Raw genomic sequence first — 16680 nt, forward strand, 5'->3', positions numbered from 1 at the left:
CGTATGTATGTTATACCATGGCTGTACGTCATCATCTGTGGGGAAGGATGTTCAAGTCTTCGCTGTCGTACTAACTTACCCCGGTCGTACTAACTTACCCCGGTCATACTAACTTACCCCTGTCATACTAACTTACCCCGGTCATACTAACATACCCCGGTCGTACTAACTTACCACGGTTGTACTAACTTACCCCGGTCGTACTAACTTACCCCAGTCGTACTAACTTACCCCGGTAATACTAACTTACCCCGTCGTACTAACATACCCCAGTCGTACTAACTTACCCCGGTTGTACTAACTTACCCCGGTCGTACTAACTTACCCCGGTTGTACTAACTTACCCTGGTCGTACTATCTTACCCCGGCGTACGATATTACCCCAGTCGTACTATCTTACCCCGGTCGTACTAACTCACCCCTGTCGTACTAACTTACCCCTGTCGTACTAACTTACCCCGGTCGTACTATCTTACCCCGGCGTACGATATTACCCCAGTCGTACTATCTTACCCCGGTCGTACTAACTCACCCCTGTCGTACTAACTTACCTCTGTCGTACTAACTTACCCCTGTCATACTAACTTACCCCGGTCGGACTATCTTACCCCGTTGTACTAACTTACCCCTGTCGTACTAACTTACCCCTACGTTACCATAGGGTTGCAACACAATTTCCTCAACTTTTGGATACTTCTCAGTGCTTCCATTGTCCCATCTCCCTCTTCTCTTGGACCAGTCCTCGTCACGTCACGTCCTCTGTCAACTGCATCCATAAATCCCCTCCTTGGTCTTCCAGGAATCTTGCCTGGTAATTCCACTTTCAGTGTCCTATCCGGAACTAACATGTGCTGTCACTGACGGACTCACTCCTGATCCGTCCAAAAGAGAGCCTTAACATTTTCACCCCTTTGAACTCAGAACCCTCCCCTCCCCTCCTCTCCCCTCCCCCTCCCATGCACCTATGAGTCATCAAAGCATTAAAAGTAATATACATATATGATGAGGCTGTATCAAACTATATCAAAGCATAAACAACAAAGCCAGTATGAAGGGCAAGGTTGTCCAAGTTTAAGAAATAACATATATAGATATAACTATATATCTAACTATATATTTTGTAGACAACAAAACGAAGCATATGCAATTGGAAAGCCCAGAACTTCCCGCATCACCTTCCTCCTCATCTTCCTTTTCCACATCACAGTATGAAACGGTCAAGTCCTGAATTAGATCGCAGTCAAACATCTGATAGAGAACATTCAAAGAGTCGGGAATCCGTCTCAGAAGGTTCTCTATCACCCAAATGCAGGAGCCCATCACCTCCTAAAATAGAAGCACAAGAATTAAAGATTTCTTCTATCAACAATAAGAACGGTAAACAAAAAGTGCTTGTTGGCGTTTCACTGGTATTACTGGTATTATTGACCTCAAGTCTTCTCTCCCTTACAGCCTTTTTCAGGTTTGAGCCTGTACTTCATGTTCCACATCCACCAAAGTGCCAGAATCCCCATACTGTTGAGAAAAGAGCCAAGGAGAACAGCCAGAAAGGTAAAGACAATTTCACTCAAGTTAATGGCAAACAAAAATAAATGCTGCACTTTTGACTCATTTTGCTTAAAGCTTAAGAACGTGGATGAGCACAATAGCTAAATAACCAAACTCAACTGTGCTCGACTTAGCAGGCAGGTTTAGGCTCGGGACTGTGCCTTACGTTCCACAGCCACCAAACTGCCAGAGGCCTACTGCTGTCAAGAGCACCACTGAGAATGCAACTCTTAAAAACGAAAATGCAATGACAAAGAAGCTTCTTGCAACTCAAGAACTGCAGATGAAGCGTTTAAAGACTGTGATCGATAATCTTCTAACTCAGCTTGAGAAGGTCAAGCTCGAGAACCGAACGCTAAAACAGGTGGGCCCACCCCTTATTGATGTTTATTTAAAATACATTTTTCTTCCCCGAAATTTGTATTTTTATGCCCTTTAATAATGTGCAACCTGTTAGATTGTAGTAGATTTTTTTTCTTTTTGAAGACTTAGTTGTGTCCTAAAATCTGTGGTTTTATCATTGTGCAGGCACAAGGGCGTCTGCAGCAGAGCAAAATTACAGAAAACAAGTTTGAGGAGCTAAAGGCACAATACAGCAAAGACACTCACGTGTGGCAGGAGCAGCTCAGAAATTACAGAAGGCAGCTGCGAGCAGCTGAGAAGACAATAAAGGACAACAACCTGATCTTTCTGAAGGAACAAATTAAAGTGAAAAAGCATGAGCAGACCATCACACACATGAAACAGCTGATGGCTAAGAAAGAGATGGAGACCAGAGATAAGATGCTACGAGAACTGGACAAACAGAAAAAAGTGGCCCAGGAGGCGGTGGAGAGAGCTGCGGTTTGTTCATCTGCGATGCCACGTTCATGCCAATTATTTACTGATCCATTTTTAAATGTTCCACAACCAGAACATATCTGTGATTTGTAGGAGGTAGAACGCAAAGCTGACCTGACCAACAGTTTGCATCAAAAGCTACTTCGAGCAGAGAAGAATAAAACAGCAGCCGCGACTGAGGAAATTTCCCTTCTCATGGAAAAGGTGAAGGATCTCAACAACAAGCTCCTGGTCAGTCTGCATGCAACGTTTTTGGCTTGTAGAACGCTGTGAGCCTCTGTTTGACCATCAGATTGTTGACTTTTCTTCAGATTGAGGGAAAGGCACAAAGAAACCCAAACACAGGAGCTCACTTCGTAATGAATGAAATAACGAAGAAAATAAAGGAGAACAACACAAAGGAGAAAGGTATGGGCTTTTTAAATGATCTTCTCAGGATATCCGTATGTCTTTAAGACTCTGGTTTGAAATACCAAATTGGAATTAATCTCTGGTATAATTTGTGTATGACAGACTCCAGGAGAGAGACCATGAGGCGGCAGGAGTCTGAAAGAACCACACAGGGATGGTCTAAGCATATGCGCTCTGTTAAAACCTACACTAAAGCCAGTGTAAAGACAGACGAGACCAGAAAAAGCTCTTCAAATCATCTGCATGCTGCTAAAACCTACATGAAAACCAGTGAAAAGCCAGATGAGACTGAAGCAATTGTCCTGGGTGGGTCCAAACCTGTTGACAAAGCTGACTCTGAGCCCACTGAAAAGACTCCTGATGAATCTCCACCATCACAGGTAAACCCGCTTCACCTCACTTCCAAATTTCCACATCAAAATATTGGTCAATATTTCTCAGGACATCTTTTCACTAAAGATGCTAAAACTGATTTTTAGGTCCAGGGCCCCTGTGATAGTAGGCTGAAAACGTATTTAGACCTGGTTGTACAGAAGTTAATTCATGTTCTTGATTTTATACGCAGAAACCAACAAAGCTAGAGGAGAGCCAGCTGAACAATGGTGAACAGCAGGAGCATGAGGAGAAAAAAGAGAAGAGGCGCAAAAAACAGGACACAAAGCGAAACTCCCCAGAAGTGGAGAAGCCAAAGAGTCTCAGTGAAGATCAGATGTTGGCAGAAATGACCGCCATCAGCAGAGAGGAGCAGATGGACCAGAGCGCTGCGACTGGTGTCTCAAGGCCTAAATCATCAAGTCAATGCTCTACCGAGGGAATCGCTGTGCTTTCTTTAAAAAGTTGGACTTCACAAAGATCCCTGAACAAAGAGGTGGAAACAGAAGCAGTGAAGATGATAGAAAGCCTGGATGATCATTCCTTCCAGGACAAATTACTGGGCCAAAGACAAGGACCAGCTGGTGATACACAAAACCTGCTAGATGATCCTGACGACAATCAACAGACAAACGGCAGCTTGAAGAAAACTGGGTCAGCTTCGGTGGAATCCCCTCCCGGCCTAATGAGCGACTTCGTGTAAGAAGAACCTCATCATGAGAATGATTACATGTCTCACAAAACATGTGAGACATTCCTCTCCTTCACAGAGGAATGTTTGATTTAAAAACCAATAGTCAGGAAATAAAATGAAACGACCAAATATAGAGAAAATCAATAAAAGAAACAAAAGAAAAGAAAAACACCAAATTAGACACACACAGACACACAAGGTGCCAGGAGGGTCAATGCTTGTGCTGAAAAATGTATTTCCCTATGGGGGATGAATAAAGTAAATCTTGAAAATGTTACTTTGAAACAAGTGAGCGATTCATTCATGCCTGTCACCATGACGACAGCTGGGATGGACTCCAGCTGAATATCCCTAACACAAGAGGCTACGTGTACCAGATAGAGACGTATGTATGTTATACCATGGCTGTACGTCATCATCTGTGGGGAAGGATGTCCAAGTCTTCGCTGTCGTACTAACTTACCCCTGTCATACTAACTTACCCCGGTCGTACTAACTTACCCCTGCCGTACTAACTTACCCCAGTCGTACTATCTTACCCCAGTCGTACTATCTTACCCCGGTCGTACTAACTTACCCCGTTTGTACTAACTTAACCCCAGTCGTACTATCCTACCTCGGTCGTACTAACTTACCCCGGTCGTACTATCTTACCCCAGTTGTACTAACTTACCCCGGTTGTACTAACTTACCCCTGTCGTACTAACTTACCCCTACGTTACCATAGGGTTGCAACACAATTTCCTCAACTTTTGGATACTTCTCAGTGCTTCCATTGTCCCATCTCCCTCTTCTCTTGGACCAGTCCTCTTCATGTCACGTCCTCTGTCAACTACATCCATAAATCCCCTCCTTGGTCTTCCAGGAATCTTGCCTGGTAATTCCACTTTCAGTGTCTTATGGGGAACTAACATGTGCTGTCACTGACGGACTCACTCCTGATCCGTCCAAAAGAGAGCCTTAACATTTTCACCCCTTTGAACTCAGGACTGTTTCCTATGTTTTCCTCAGCACCCCTGTCATCAGTGGTCGCACCTCTGTCTACCTTCCACTCTTTCCTATAAAATTATTTTATGGCTCATAAACATGTCTGGTTGTCACAACTCTGCACGTCTCTTCTGTTCGGAACTATCAGCACACCTCTCCATTCCTGGAGCAGTCATTAAACAGCTACTACAGCCACCTCTGCCAGACATCTACGCCTCCACAGGTGTATCACCGGGACTAACTGCCTTTTTACCCTGATCCTCTTCAACGACCTCCAAACTTCACCCTTAAAAACCACACAGCAGAATTGGAACATTTTTTCTGGAGGTTGAGGAAGATTTCATCTTGGGGGGGGTGGGGGGGTGCACAAGATCTTCCTGGAATCTAAAATCTTTAAGAAGAACCAGAATGTATCATGCTGGAATCTGAGTTCACGGAATGCTGATTGTGGTAGATTATACTTGTTGGTAACTCCCACCGGCGAACGAGGACTGTGGCCAAAACTCATCTCGATGGGCATTTTAGGCCCAAACTGCCCCTCGAGATCTGTTGACTGACTCAAGGACTGACTTTTGATCCGGCGAGTCCTCTTGCCCAGCATATGTGAACTAGATACATTTATAAAGATCAACGGGTTCAGAATTATGCTGCTTCTATGGTGACTTTAGGTGTCCAGAAATTTGCCTCGAAATAAATACATTTCACTCAACATGAATCAACTCACCGTTAATCTCTTTTACCATGAAGCCACTTTAAATATGTATGTATGCTATAACATACACCTAGCATGTTTTTACTGCCCTCCATCTTCTCACAGGTTAAAGAATCAGCAATTGAATTGACAAATTTGACAAATTGTTCCTAAAATGTCTCTTTAAAGGTCATGACATGTTGCCTCCGGAGGCTTTTACATGGACTTAGTTGTCCCCTAAAACTGGGAGGAGCTGTGGGAAGGAGGGAGGCCGTTTCAGGTTGGTTTTTAAATGTTCCGAGTGAAAATGTCACATCATGGGAACATTAAAGAAAAATGGGAACCTTCTTTTCTGGGCCTGATGACACTGGTCACTCCAGCTCTTCACTGATTAACCATCCTGTCTTTTGTTGCCCAACTCTTTCTCCGTGCTTGATTTCACGCTCTTTAGGTGTGATTGTTGAGTCGCTAACGTGGCGACCGGAGAGGCAACGCCGTTGTGTTGGCGTGTCAGCGAGCGGCTGCAGCCTGTGATTTATTGCAGTTACAAAATGCTTTTCTTTGTGTCGCCAGATAAAAGCAGGAATGCTGGAGGCTCCATTAATTAGGACATGACCAAAATGCTGCGAATGATTAAGCAAATCACACACACACACACACACACACACACACACCACCCAGGGTGCAGATATTAGTGTGTGAATTACATTCAATTGTTCACTCCAGTCCGTTAAAGTACCGGTGATACTTTTAATAAACAAGTTTTTAGAGATGCAGTGTTTCCTTGGAATTTTTTGCCAATAATGTTATTTTTATTCTCATTCTTTAGTAGCTAATCCAACTTTAGCCTTTAAAAAGAACAACTGATAAAGGGGGCTAGTTTAAAGTCTCCGGTTGTGTCGCTGTCTCCAGGGGTTGGACAGGACCTTTCCTCCTCTGTTCCCTGGGACTCCTTGCAGCTGTGACTTCATGTCGTCCATAGTTTTTTATCTTTACTGTCTCCTGTCATCCCTGCTGCTGGAGGGGTCACAAGAATTACTTTGAGCATCAGGCCTCTTCATCTGACCATGAGCTGATCATCAGAAGGGTGGAGAGGAGCTGGTGCCTCTCAGGGTCTCAGTGAAAACACCCGGATCACGACTGGCTGCAACAATTCGCGCTTGTGTTGCACATCTTAGGACAGCAGAGGGCAGTAAAAACATGCTAGATGACTTCCACAGGCGCAGCGCTGAAACCAGGCATTTCCAGAGTCACAATTCCTGATGATGATGAAGATGATGGTGATAATGATGATGATGGTGATGATGATGATGGTGGTGATGATGATGATGATGATGGTGGTGATGATGATGATGGTGGTGATGGTGATGGTGATGATGGTGATGATGATGGTGATGATGATGATGGTGATGGTGGTGATGATGATGGTGATGGTGATGATGATGATGATGATGATGATGATGGTGATGGTGGTGATGTGATGGTGATGATGATGGTGGTGATGCTGCTGGTGCTGGTGGTGCTGCTGGTGCTGGTGTGCTGCTGCTGCTGTTGCTGGTGCTGGTGCTGCTGCTGCTGCTGCTGGTGCTGGTGGTGCTGTGCTGGTGCTGCTGGTGCTGGTGGTGCTGCTGCTGGTGCTGGTGGTGCTGCTGGTGCTGGTGTGCTGCTGCTGCTGCTGGTGCTGGTGGTGCTGCTGCTGATGGTGGTGCTGCTGCTGCTGGTGTGCTGCTGCTGCTGGTGCTGGTGGTGATGCTGCTGGTGGTGCTGGTGGTGCTGCTGCTGCTGGTGCTGCTGGTGGTGCTGTGCTGCTGGTGGTGCTGTGCTGCTGCTGCTGCTGCTGGTGCTGGTGGTGGTGGTGCTGCTGCTGTGGTGCTGCTGCTGATGGTGGTGCTGCTGCTGCTGGTGGTGCTGTGCTGGTGCTGCTGCTGCTGGTGCTGGTGCTGCTGCTGGTGCTGCTGCTGCTGCTGCTGCTGCTGCTGGTGGTGCTGCTGCTGGTGCTGCTGCTGCTGGTGGTGCTGCTGCTGCTGGTGGTGATGATGATCCCTCCCTCCCTTCCTCCCTGCCTTCCTCCCTGCCTCCCTCCCTCCTTCCTGCCTCCCTGCCTCCCTGCCTCCCTCCCTCCCTCCCTCCCTCCCTGCCTTCCTGCCTCCCTCCCCCCCTCTCTTCCTCCCTCCCTCCCTCCCTTCCTCCTCCCTCTCTCCCCCCCTGCCTACCTCCCTCCCTGCCTCCCTCTCCCTCCCTCCTTCCTCCCTTCCTCCCTTCCTCCCTCCCTTCCTCCCTCCCTCCCTTCCTCCCTCCCTACCTGCCTTCCTCCTCCCTCCCTCCCTCCTGCCTTCCTCCTCCCTCCCTCTCTCCCTCCCTCCCTCCCCCCCCCCCCCCCGCCTCCCTCCCTTGCCTGTAAACTTACTGACCCTCTGTGCTGCAGCCATCTTCATCCCTGCATCGACTCCTTCTGAGGAGAAAAATCAATAAGGGTCAAACGAGCCACTGAAGGAGGAGCATTACTAGCACTATAAAACCATCTGCACAGGATCTGTGAACAGGATCAGAGCACCCTCTGGGCCTGAGATCGTAGTTGCACTGATCTCTCTGTTTTGTGGAAACTGAGGAAAACAGCCCTCATGTATGAACTCTGTCACAGAGGCTTGACACACACAGGAAACGGCGACGGGCCTAATGTGGCAGCCTCTCCCTCCGTGCACATGCCTCGCGCCTCTCTGCTCTCTCAGCTCTCATCACGGACGTGCTGCCTCTGAGGATCCTTGGCTCCCTGCCTGTTGTTGTTCATGTCGCACTCAGATTCCTTATCAGGTGTCTGAGGTGGGATTTAGTGTCAGTTTCCACTCACACCCTGTTTTGTTTAGCTTCATTATGTGGACCCAATAAAAAAACAATAGCATGCGCTCCTTTGCCTTTCTGGGCGTAGCTTCACTTGATAAATCATGATCTGATTCATTTATCATGGCACTGAGTTTAAATTGTGTCAAAGCTTGTGGATAAATTTGTCGACAAGCACACAAGTGTGTAACCAAACCCCTCAAACAGCCATTACTGTCATATTTACAGTTGTTAAAAGAGCGGCGTGTCATTGGGATTCTGATGTTTGACCTCTGCAGGGAGACGTTCCTGTGAGCACAATATCACTTTTCACAGGTTTTCTGTTACTGAAATGCAAAGCTGAGTAAACACGACTCATAGGCTTGTTGGCTCACCTCTGTATTTAGAAATGATCAGTAAAAGGTCCCATTTCCTCAATTATTGGCTCAGACTCCTGAACTTTGACGTCATAAAAGCGATAAAATAGTGACTAAACACAAACTCCCTGTTAAATCCACACTGACAAACGAATCTTTAATCAACAGATGCAAACAGAAAGATTTCCTCGAAGTGGGGTGTGTGGGGGGGGGGCAGAGAGGGCAGCATCCTGAGCCGTGAGCGGAGCTCCGGAAAGTCCCCCGGCGCAACCGTGGGAATGTACGACATGAAAGCGTCGTGCCTCAGCGGCAGGATAAGTGAATGAAGCAGCTCAGATTCGACGATGTCTCCTCGACATTAGTGGCAATTAGGCGGCGATAAGTGGGGCAGGAAAAGCAGCAGACGTGTGTGTGAACGTGAGCGCAGAGGAAATGAGGACGCTAACGTCCTCTCATCTGAAGGGCTTCCCAATGAAAATGCAATAATGGGAATACACTCGCTCGGCATCTTCTCAGACACGGCACAGAGCCAAAAACAAAAGACCAAATGAGATTTTTTATGACATTTTGCATAAAAGTCAACAAAGGTGCAGAACGTAGCGTTGGACTCACTCCAACTACCTCCAGACGAGACTGTGGCAGCTCAGCCTCAGCTCTGATTGGCCCTCTAACCGGGGCCGATATTCCTGCCGGGCGGCCCTGTTTCAGGTAGTTAACGTCGGGGCCTCGGCCTGTCACACGTCTCCATCTGAACCCAAACCTGCAGTAAACAGTGATTCCCTTCATCAACTGTAGGAATTCTCTCTCTCTCCCACTTTGATGTTCCGCTGAGCGTTACTATTTATACAGCCGCCACTTGTCTGGAAAGTGCGAGCCTCTCCTGCTACACAGCTCCCAACTGTACACAAGCATATAAACAGGGCCGGGCCGCGCCGCTGCCCTCCTTATCGACAGGAACCCAAAGTTCCTCCAGTGGAAATGTCTTTGTTCCCCTTCGGCTGCCACACAATGAGCGCGACTCTCTGGAGTCGGCTGAAGGCAGAGCGGGCGAAGGCCTTCGCTCATTCCACACATAGCACCGCGAAGGCTCTGACCTTGACCAGCAGCTATTAAAACGGTTCCCCGGCGCGCGCACGTGCATCTACACCGACCACGGTGCAAGAAACCACGCTGGTCCATTCAGAAAGCGCACGCTGCAGCTGTCAGACGGGGCATTTACTGCACCTTTCCTTGGTCTGCTGCATTTAAAGTGCAGTCTGCCTGTCTCTCTGCCTCTCTGCCTGCCTGTCTGTCTGCCTTCCTGTCTGTCTGCCTGTCTCTCTGCCTGCCTGCCTGCCTTCCTGTCTCTCTGCCTGTCTGCCTGCCTGTCTGCCTTCCTGTCTGTCTGCCTACCTGCCTGCCTGTCTGCCTACCTGCCTGCCTGCCTGCCTGCCTGCCTGTCTGCCTTCCTGTCTCTCTGCCTGCCTGTCTGCCTGCCTGCCTGCCTGCCTGCCTGCCTGCTGTCTCTCTGCCTGCCTGCCTGTCTGCCTGTCTCTCTGCCTGCCTGCCTGTCTGCCTACCTGTCTGTCTATCTGCCTGCCTGCCTGCTGCCTGCCTGCCTGCCTGCCTGTCTGCCTGCCTGTCTGTCTGTCTGTCTGCCTGCCTGTCTGCCTGCCTGCCTGCCTGCCTGCCTGCCTGCCTGCCTGCCTGCCTGTCTGCCTGCCTGTCTGTCTGTCTGCCTGCCTGTCTGCGACTTGATTCTCTAATGGGAATTAGACTTATCTTAGTCCGTAATCCGCGGCTCCAGGCAGCGATCCTTTCACCGAGGCTCACCCAGGAATACGAAGGTATTCCAAATAAGTGGAGCATCATTTTGGGGTGTATTTGAGGATAAGTGGGGAATCGACCATCTCGGCTGCTTTGTTTCTAATTATTGATGTGTGATGACATCGTATTGGAACTAAACGTATCCCAGGATGAGTCTCTTGGGTCTTTGTCGTCTCCGTTAGACTCTCCTCTAAGCATCAGGTCCCCCATAGCAGCCTGGTCCTGCTCAAGGTTTCCTCCTATTAAACTCTTTCCTTGCTCGGGGGTCAGGCTCTGGGTCTGGTTTTGGACTGGTCTGGTCTGGGCCCCCATTAACAAAGGTGTGAGCCCATTTAGGGCACAGTGGGCCCTAATTTTGTTCTTTGTTTGGTTCTTTTAACGAGGTCAAATCTTTTGGATCTGCCTCTAGATTTGTTCTCACTCCTGCCCTCCGCTCCATTCGTGAGCAGCCTGCCCTAACTCATGGTTGACTGACTCTAAGTTTTAGGCTCTGACAATGCAGAGGAGAGGAAGCTGATGAATCCGAATGTTTTACGTTCTGAAGAGGCCAAGCGTGAATCCTGTGAGCGACATTAGAGCACATCAGGACCTGTTTACACCTGGAACGTGTGTCCAGGGCCCAAAAACTCCGTTTCCTCCATCTGTTTCTGAAGAAACAGGAACTAAACTGTGTCCCGGTTCGTTCGCTGCTTCCATCCATCTTTCAGCTGCATCGCATTGTGTCGCAATTGTTAACGCACCCACATAATGATATGAGACCCTTATCAGATCTATGCAGTGATAGATATGATAGATCTATCTATGATAGATCTGATGCAAGAACTCTCCGATCTGTCTCTGTTTTATTTGTAGTGCCAAATCATTTAACACCTGTTTCTACGTGTTTGACCCGTTTCCAGGTGAAGGGTGGTAGAATCTGACTGAAGAATGCACACACACACACACACACACACGCAGGCACACACACACACACACGCACTCACGCACACACACATCCTCACATTGCTATCTTTGTGAGCCTCCTCCTCCTCTTCCTCATTTTCTAACCATCTCAGCTAACCTTTAAACCTTAACCCCGACGTAAACCCACGTCGTAACCCTCAAACAGTCCTCTGAGTCATGAGGACCAGCCAAAATGGCCTTACTTGACAAAAATATCTTGACTGTGCTAGTAGAATGAGTATTTTGGTCCACAAGATGCAGCACGCACACACGCACACACGCACGCACACACGCACACACAGTTTCCCTAATCACTTGCCTCATGGCAGCAGTCAGCAGGTTGAAATCCTGTTTGAGCAGGCTTTTCATGATGCCTTTAACCGCATTACACTCCCCTCTCAAGTCTAGATCCAATTTCCCTATCAGACGAGCTGGAGCAGCCGTACTGTGACAAGGCCGCCTTTAGTGTCCCGACCACGCACGCCATCTTCCCAGTATCGCCAGTGACTGAGCTCGCTGGGAACTGGGAACGACGGGGGAGCCTCCTCACTGACGCTCAAAGCTTCGCTTTCAGTCGCACCCTGAATAAAACAGTGTGACATTTTATTGGTCTTGTTCTTTTACCCGAGCGCTGTTGAGTGGAGCAGGCGCAGGTTTGACCTCTGATCGGCGCTCTGAGGTCGCGGCTGTCAAAGGTCAAGTGATGCCGATCCACTGAGGTATCGATGAGCTTTGGGTTCATTGATTTTTCTCTCTGCTGGAGTCACTCTCACCTCCGACGCAGAGAGCGGAGGTCCTCTACGCTGTGATCAATCTGCCCCAGCTGGTCCTGGGTTGGGTTCCGGGGCAGGACCAGATTCTAATGTATCCCCAGGTCCATCTCGTCAATACGATTTCCTGAATGAGGCGTCAAGCCTCAGCACGCTGGTTTACAGGAGCCAGTGTCACCGCTGAAATATGTGGAAGGTGGATTTCCTGGGGAATAAAAGCAGGGCCACTGGGAATGTTTGGGCTGCGGCTTTCGACACATTTCGTGCGCTACTTCACTTTCGTTGGCAGCGTTTCTTTAAGAGGTGTTCAAGTGGCTCAGGGCAACGTTTCTGTGACTTGCCCAAACCGACCGAGGAATGTTTGATATTACAAAAACACTCATTCATTAAAGTATTACGAAGCAGGCGCGTCGGGGATGAGTCACGGAGTGGGTGTTGGAATACCACCAAAGGCACAAAGCCGGGCTCTCCTCTTGTGATTTTCCACCATTAAAGGTCATGTGTTCAGACCTGACTCGGGAAAATCCAAACGATCTTAATTACAGACACATCTGTGGATCTGCAGCGAAGGTCCATGAAGGAGGACCTACAGAGCAAAGAGCAAAGCCAGCGGCTTCCGAGTGGCCTTTACGGCTCCTTCCCGGGTTTCTCTACGGCGGTGACCCCTTGACCTCTGAGTCTCTGTCATACACAAGACTCAGCAGGTTTTATGGGCCTTTAAGCTTCATTCATTCATTCAAGAACGTGATGAACATGACAGACCTTTCATCAGGACAGTATCACAAAATACTGTAGGAAAGGAAGAGAGGTGGCTTTTTGCCCAGGCCTGCTGCCACCCCAACATCTGTGTCATATCAGCCTCAGTCGCTGCTTCTGATCGTAACCTGATCGAAACCTGATTGAAACCTTCTGATCAAAACCTCTGATCAAAACCTGATCAAAACCTTCTGATCAAAACCTTCTGATCAAAACCTTCTGATCGAAACCTTCTGATCAAAACCTTCTGATCGAAACCTGATCGAAACCTTCTGATCAAAACCTTCTGATCGTAACCTGATCAAAACCTTCTGATCGAAACCTTCACCACAACCGGTGCTTTCAGTGTTTGTTGATTTTGGACTAAAACGGGTAAACGAGCTTTACTCTGATTTCCCAACCAGCCCTTAAAATTCCTGGAGCCGTTCTTGGGTCATTAGCATGAAGAGACCTCCGCTGGAGCCTTCAGACCAGCTTTGATCTCGTTATTACCCTCCATACTGTAACTTGCCTCCGAGAGACTCCAGAGGGCATTTTACACTCCGAGAAGTGCAAATTGACCTTGCGTGCCAGCGTTGGGGTGTCGGGTTCCCCCGCACGCTGAAACCCGAGCGTGTACAAACAGACGTGCGTATGTAGGATACGAGGAATCGGACGCTAGCAAGCGACATGATGAAAGTCTCAAAAAAGCCCAGTGGGCGAGCCACCCCCCCATCTGCCCCTCCATGTAAACAACAGTCTATATATGAGCGTGTCCTATACGTCCACCGCGGTGGGGGGGCACGCTTCGGCGTCCCAGCACCTGCTGCGGGGACCCGGGTCCACGTCAGGGATCTTCAGATGAAGTTCACGCGCCGCTTCCGTGACACACGCGTTCGGGCTGCAGCAGGGAAGTAGATTAACAGTTTGTTTACCCCCCGCCGACCTTTGACCCCTGAAACTCTGGACTTTAGCTGCCTTGTTTCTGAGCCAGAGGAAGGTCTGGTCATAAAGGGTTAGCATATTAGCTCGCACAATCTGGCATCCTGGAAAACGTTGGGCCAGGACTGGGATTCTGAACATCCTGCTCACGACACAGGTGACTCACGATGAGCCTTTAGCCCCAACGCTGCACTTAGCTGTGATGTTGGAGGAGAGGCTGAGAGGAACAAGATGTTTTTCTTTCAAACAAGACAAGACAAGACACCTGCACGTGTAACACATCTGTGTACGTGCTTTTGATCTGGATTGTTCCTCCTCCTCCTGCTGCACATATTTAGGTTTGCTAGCGACACATTTGTTTATGTAGACACACACACACATACACACACGCACACACTCCCACACACTCACACACAGACACTCTCACACAGACACACTCACACACAGACACTCTCACACAGACACACTCACACACACACATTCACACACAGACACACATACACTCACACACACTCACACACACACTCACACACACTCACACACACACACATACCAAGCAGATGTCCCAGAAAAGCTGTGTTGCTACTGGACTCCCAACTGCTCCCACCCTCCTCTACATGGTCAAGACGACCCCCCCCCCACCTAGAGAGCGGACCAGAGAGGCTTTACTGCAGCTGAAACTCAGCTCTGCAGTACCAGCCAGGACACACACACACACACACACACATCTTATATATATTTGTGAGGACTTTCACAGACATTTCCTGTCCCCTAACATCCCAACTAACCTCCTGACCCTCACCTCAATGCTCACCCTTGAAAATTAACCCTTAAACTTTGGAGTTGTGAAGACACACACACACACACACACACACACAGGCCTTACAGGACATCAGTCTGGCACGTGCTAGTGGACAGCAGACTGCAGCTGGCACTGAGGGCTGACAGAAACCACGTTTGTGTGTGTGTGTGTGTGTGTGTGTGTGTGTGTGTGTGTGTGTGTGTGTGTGTGTTAAATGGACGTGGGCTTAGCCTAAAATCCTGTAACCAGCTGCTTTACAGTCAGATGGTCCCAAAGACCCACATCGACAAATATATGGAGCAGCCCGGAGCGCGCACACACACACACACACAAACACACACACACACAACACACACACACACACACATACAAAATTCTCTGCCATCCTGCATCAATCTGTTTTTCACTCCCTCCCTCTCCCTCCCTCTTCCTCCTCCTCCTCCCTCTCCCTCCCTCCTCCTACTCTCCTCCTCCTACCTCTCCTCTTCCTCTTCCTCCTCATTAGTTCACATCCTCTCTTTCCTAACGCTCTCATCCATTTTGAGCTGTGCATTGTTGTGCTACGTGTTTAGAACTGCAGCCGTGTCCTTGGCTTCTGGAGGAGCCACTTTTGGACCCTGGTGTCAGTTAACGGCCGTGTGTGTGTGTGTGTGTGTGTGTGTGTGTGTGCGCGTGTGTGTGTGTGTGTGAGGGGGGGGGGGGGCACCGATACCCACAGACGTGGCACAAACTCAACTCCTCATCTCGTCGTCACACAGCCGTGTTCCAGTCAGAGAGATCAGACATCGATGAGGAAACAGACGCGACGCTGACGGGATTCAAAAGGTCAAATCTGAAATGTCAAAGAAAAAAGTCGGCACATTTCCTCGACCTTCGGGTATCATGCTAGCTTGTGTAATTCTGGTCATGCTAGCTTGTCTAATTCTGCTTTGGATCACTTTACACGTCTTGAATAGCCCGTATGTTTACGGAAGGGCTGTTTTTTCCGATGCGCTTTGTTTACTGCCACATTTCCCTTCTTAACTTTACTGGCAGCTAACCGTGTCGGACTGTTGCGGTGGGATATTTACACGTGCACGTAGCATTTCTGCCCCCTTCTGGGTGGTACGCTCTGAAACACAGGCCAAACTATCGCCTAAATGGCACCTTTAGCCTCTCGTTATCTTCCAAATGACAAATAGGTATGAATAACCGCCGTTGCGCCGCAACTTTATCCAACGAAACCCAAGAAGAAGATAAATTCAACACTGATCCCAACATCGAACATACTGGAGCGCTACAGGATTACATCAGGGTTTCCCGTTTGTGTCCTGGGAGACAAACTGTAGCGATCGGGTCTGTAACGTGTCAGTGGGGCGGCTGAGTGGGAAAGATGTCCGCTCATAGTAGCGCCTTAAATGGAGCATCGACGGATGAAAATACCTGTGCACACCAACAAGTCACCTCTCCTCTATAACAAGACCAGTGAGGCTGCGTAAGCCGATCTGGTCCCTCCGACCCGGGAAAGGTCCCGTTATTGGCAGCCAGGGACCCCCGTGGGATTCTGGAGGGAGATTGTCCACCCCCAGCCCTCACCGCATCGTAATATTACTCATAAAACATTCACATCGTTATGTGGCCAGGACCATCACGCCGGCTTCTCATTGGTGGAGACAGATCGGCCCAGAACAGGAGAGGACGTTCTATTGGTGTGACGGGAGCGAGTGAGCCTGGCGAGGTTACCGGATCGATGGATCCAGATGAGGACAAGGGCAAGGAGGGAGGCCGTGTCTGCGCTCCTTTCAGGTCATCTGGCCGTTACTATGACGATACGGGAGATTCGTTTGGATCTTAAGAGATTTAAACGTGGATTCTAAAAAGTTAAGGTTGAACCAGTTTTCCTGTTGTCCTCAAACTGTATTTGTACAAAACTAGTGGTCCAGAATCACATCCCTGGGGAACGCCAT

General features: G+C 48.8%; 1 protein-coding gene across 1 annotated transcript in view; it reads left to right on the plus strand.

Annotated features, from left to right (window-relative positions):
• LOC130515775 (meiosis-specific nuclear structural protein 1-like) overlaps positions 1-4332 on the plus strand; it is a 5787-nt gene extending 1455 nt beyond the window's left edge. Inside the window, exons 2-9 of the mRNA XM_057016260.1 lie at positions 1313-1377; positions 1453-1551; positions 1683-1912; positions 2077-2391; positions 2482-2619; positions 2700-2796; positions 2902-3179; positions 3365-4332. Of these exons, the coding sequence (XP_056872240.1) occupies positions 1796-1912; positions 2077-2391; positions 2482-2619; positions 2700-2796; positions 2902-3179; positions 3365-3874 (1455 nt within the window). The 5' untranslated portion in view covers positions 1313-1377; positions 1453-1551; positions 1683-1795 and the 3' untranslated portion in view covers positions 3875-4332. The remainder of the gene's footprint in view (positions 1-1312; positions 1378-1452; positions 1552-1682; positions 1913-2076; positions 2392-2481; positions 2620-2699; positions 2797-2901; positions 3180-3364) is intronic.
• The last annotated feature ends 12348 nt before the right edge of the window (positions 4333-16680 follow it).

This window comes from Takifugu flavidus, chromosome 19 (genome assembly GCF_003711565.1).
Source record: "Takifugu flavidus isolate HTHZ2018 chromosome 19, ASM371156v2, whole genome shotgun sequence".
NCBI classification, from domain to species: domain Eukaryota; kingdom Metazoa; phylum Chordata; class Actinopteri; order Tetraodontiformes; family Tetraodontidae; genus Takifugu; species Takifugu flavidus.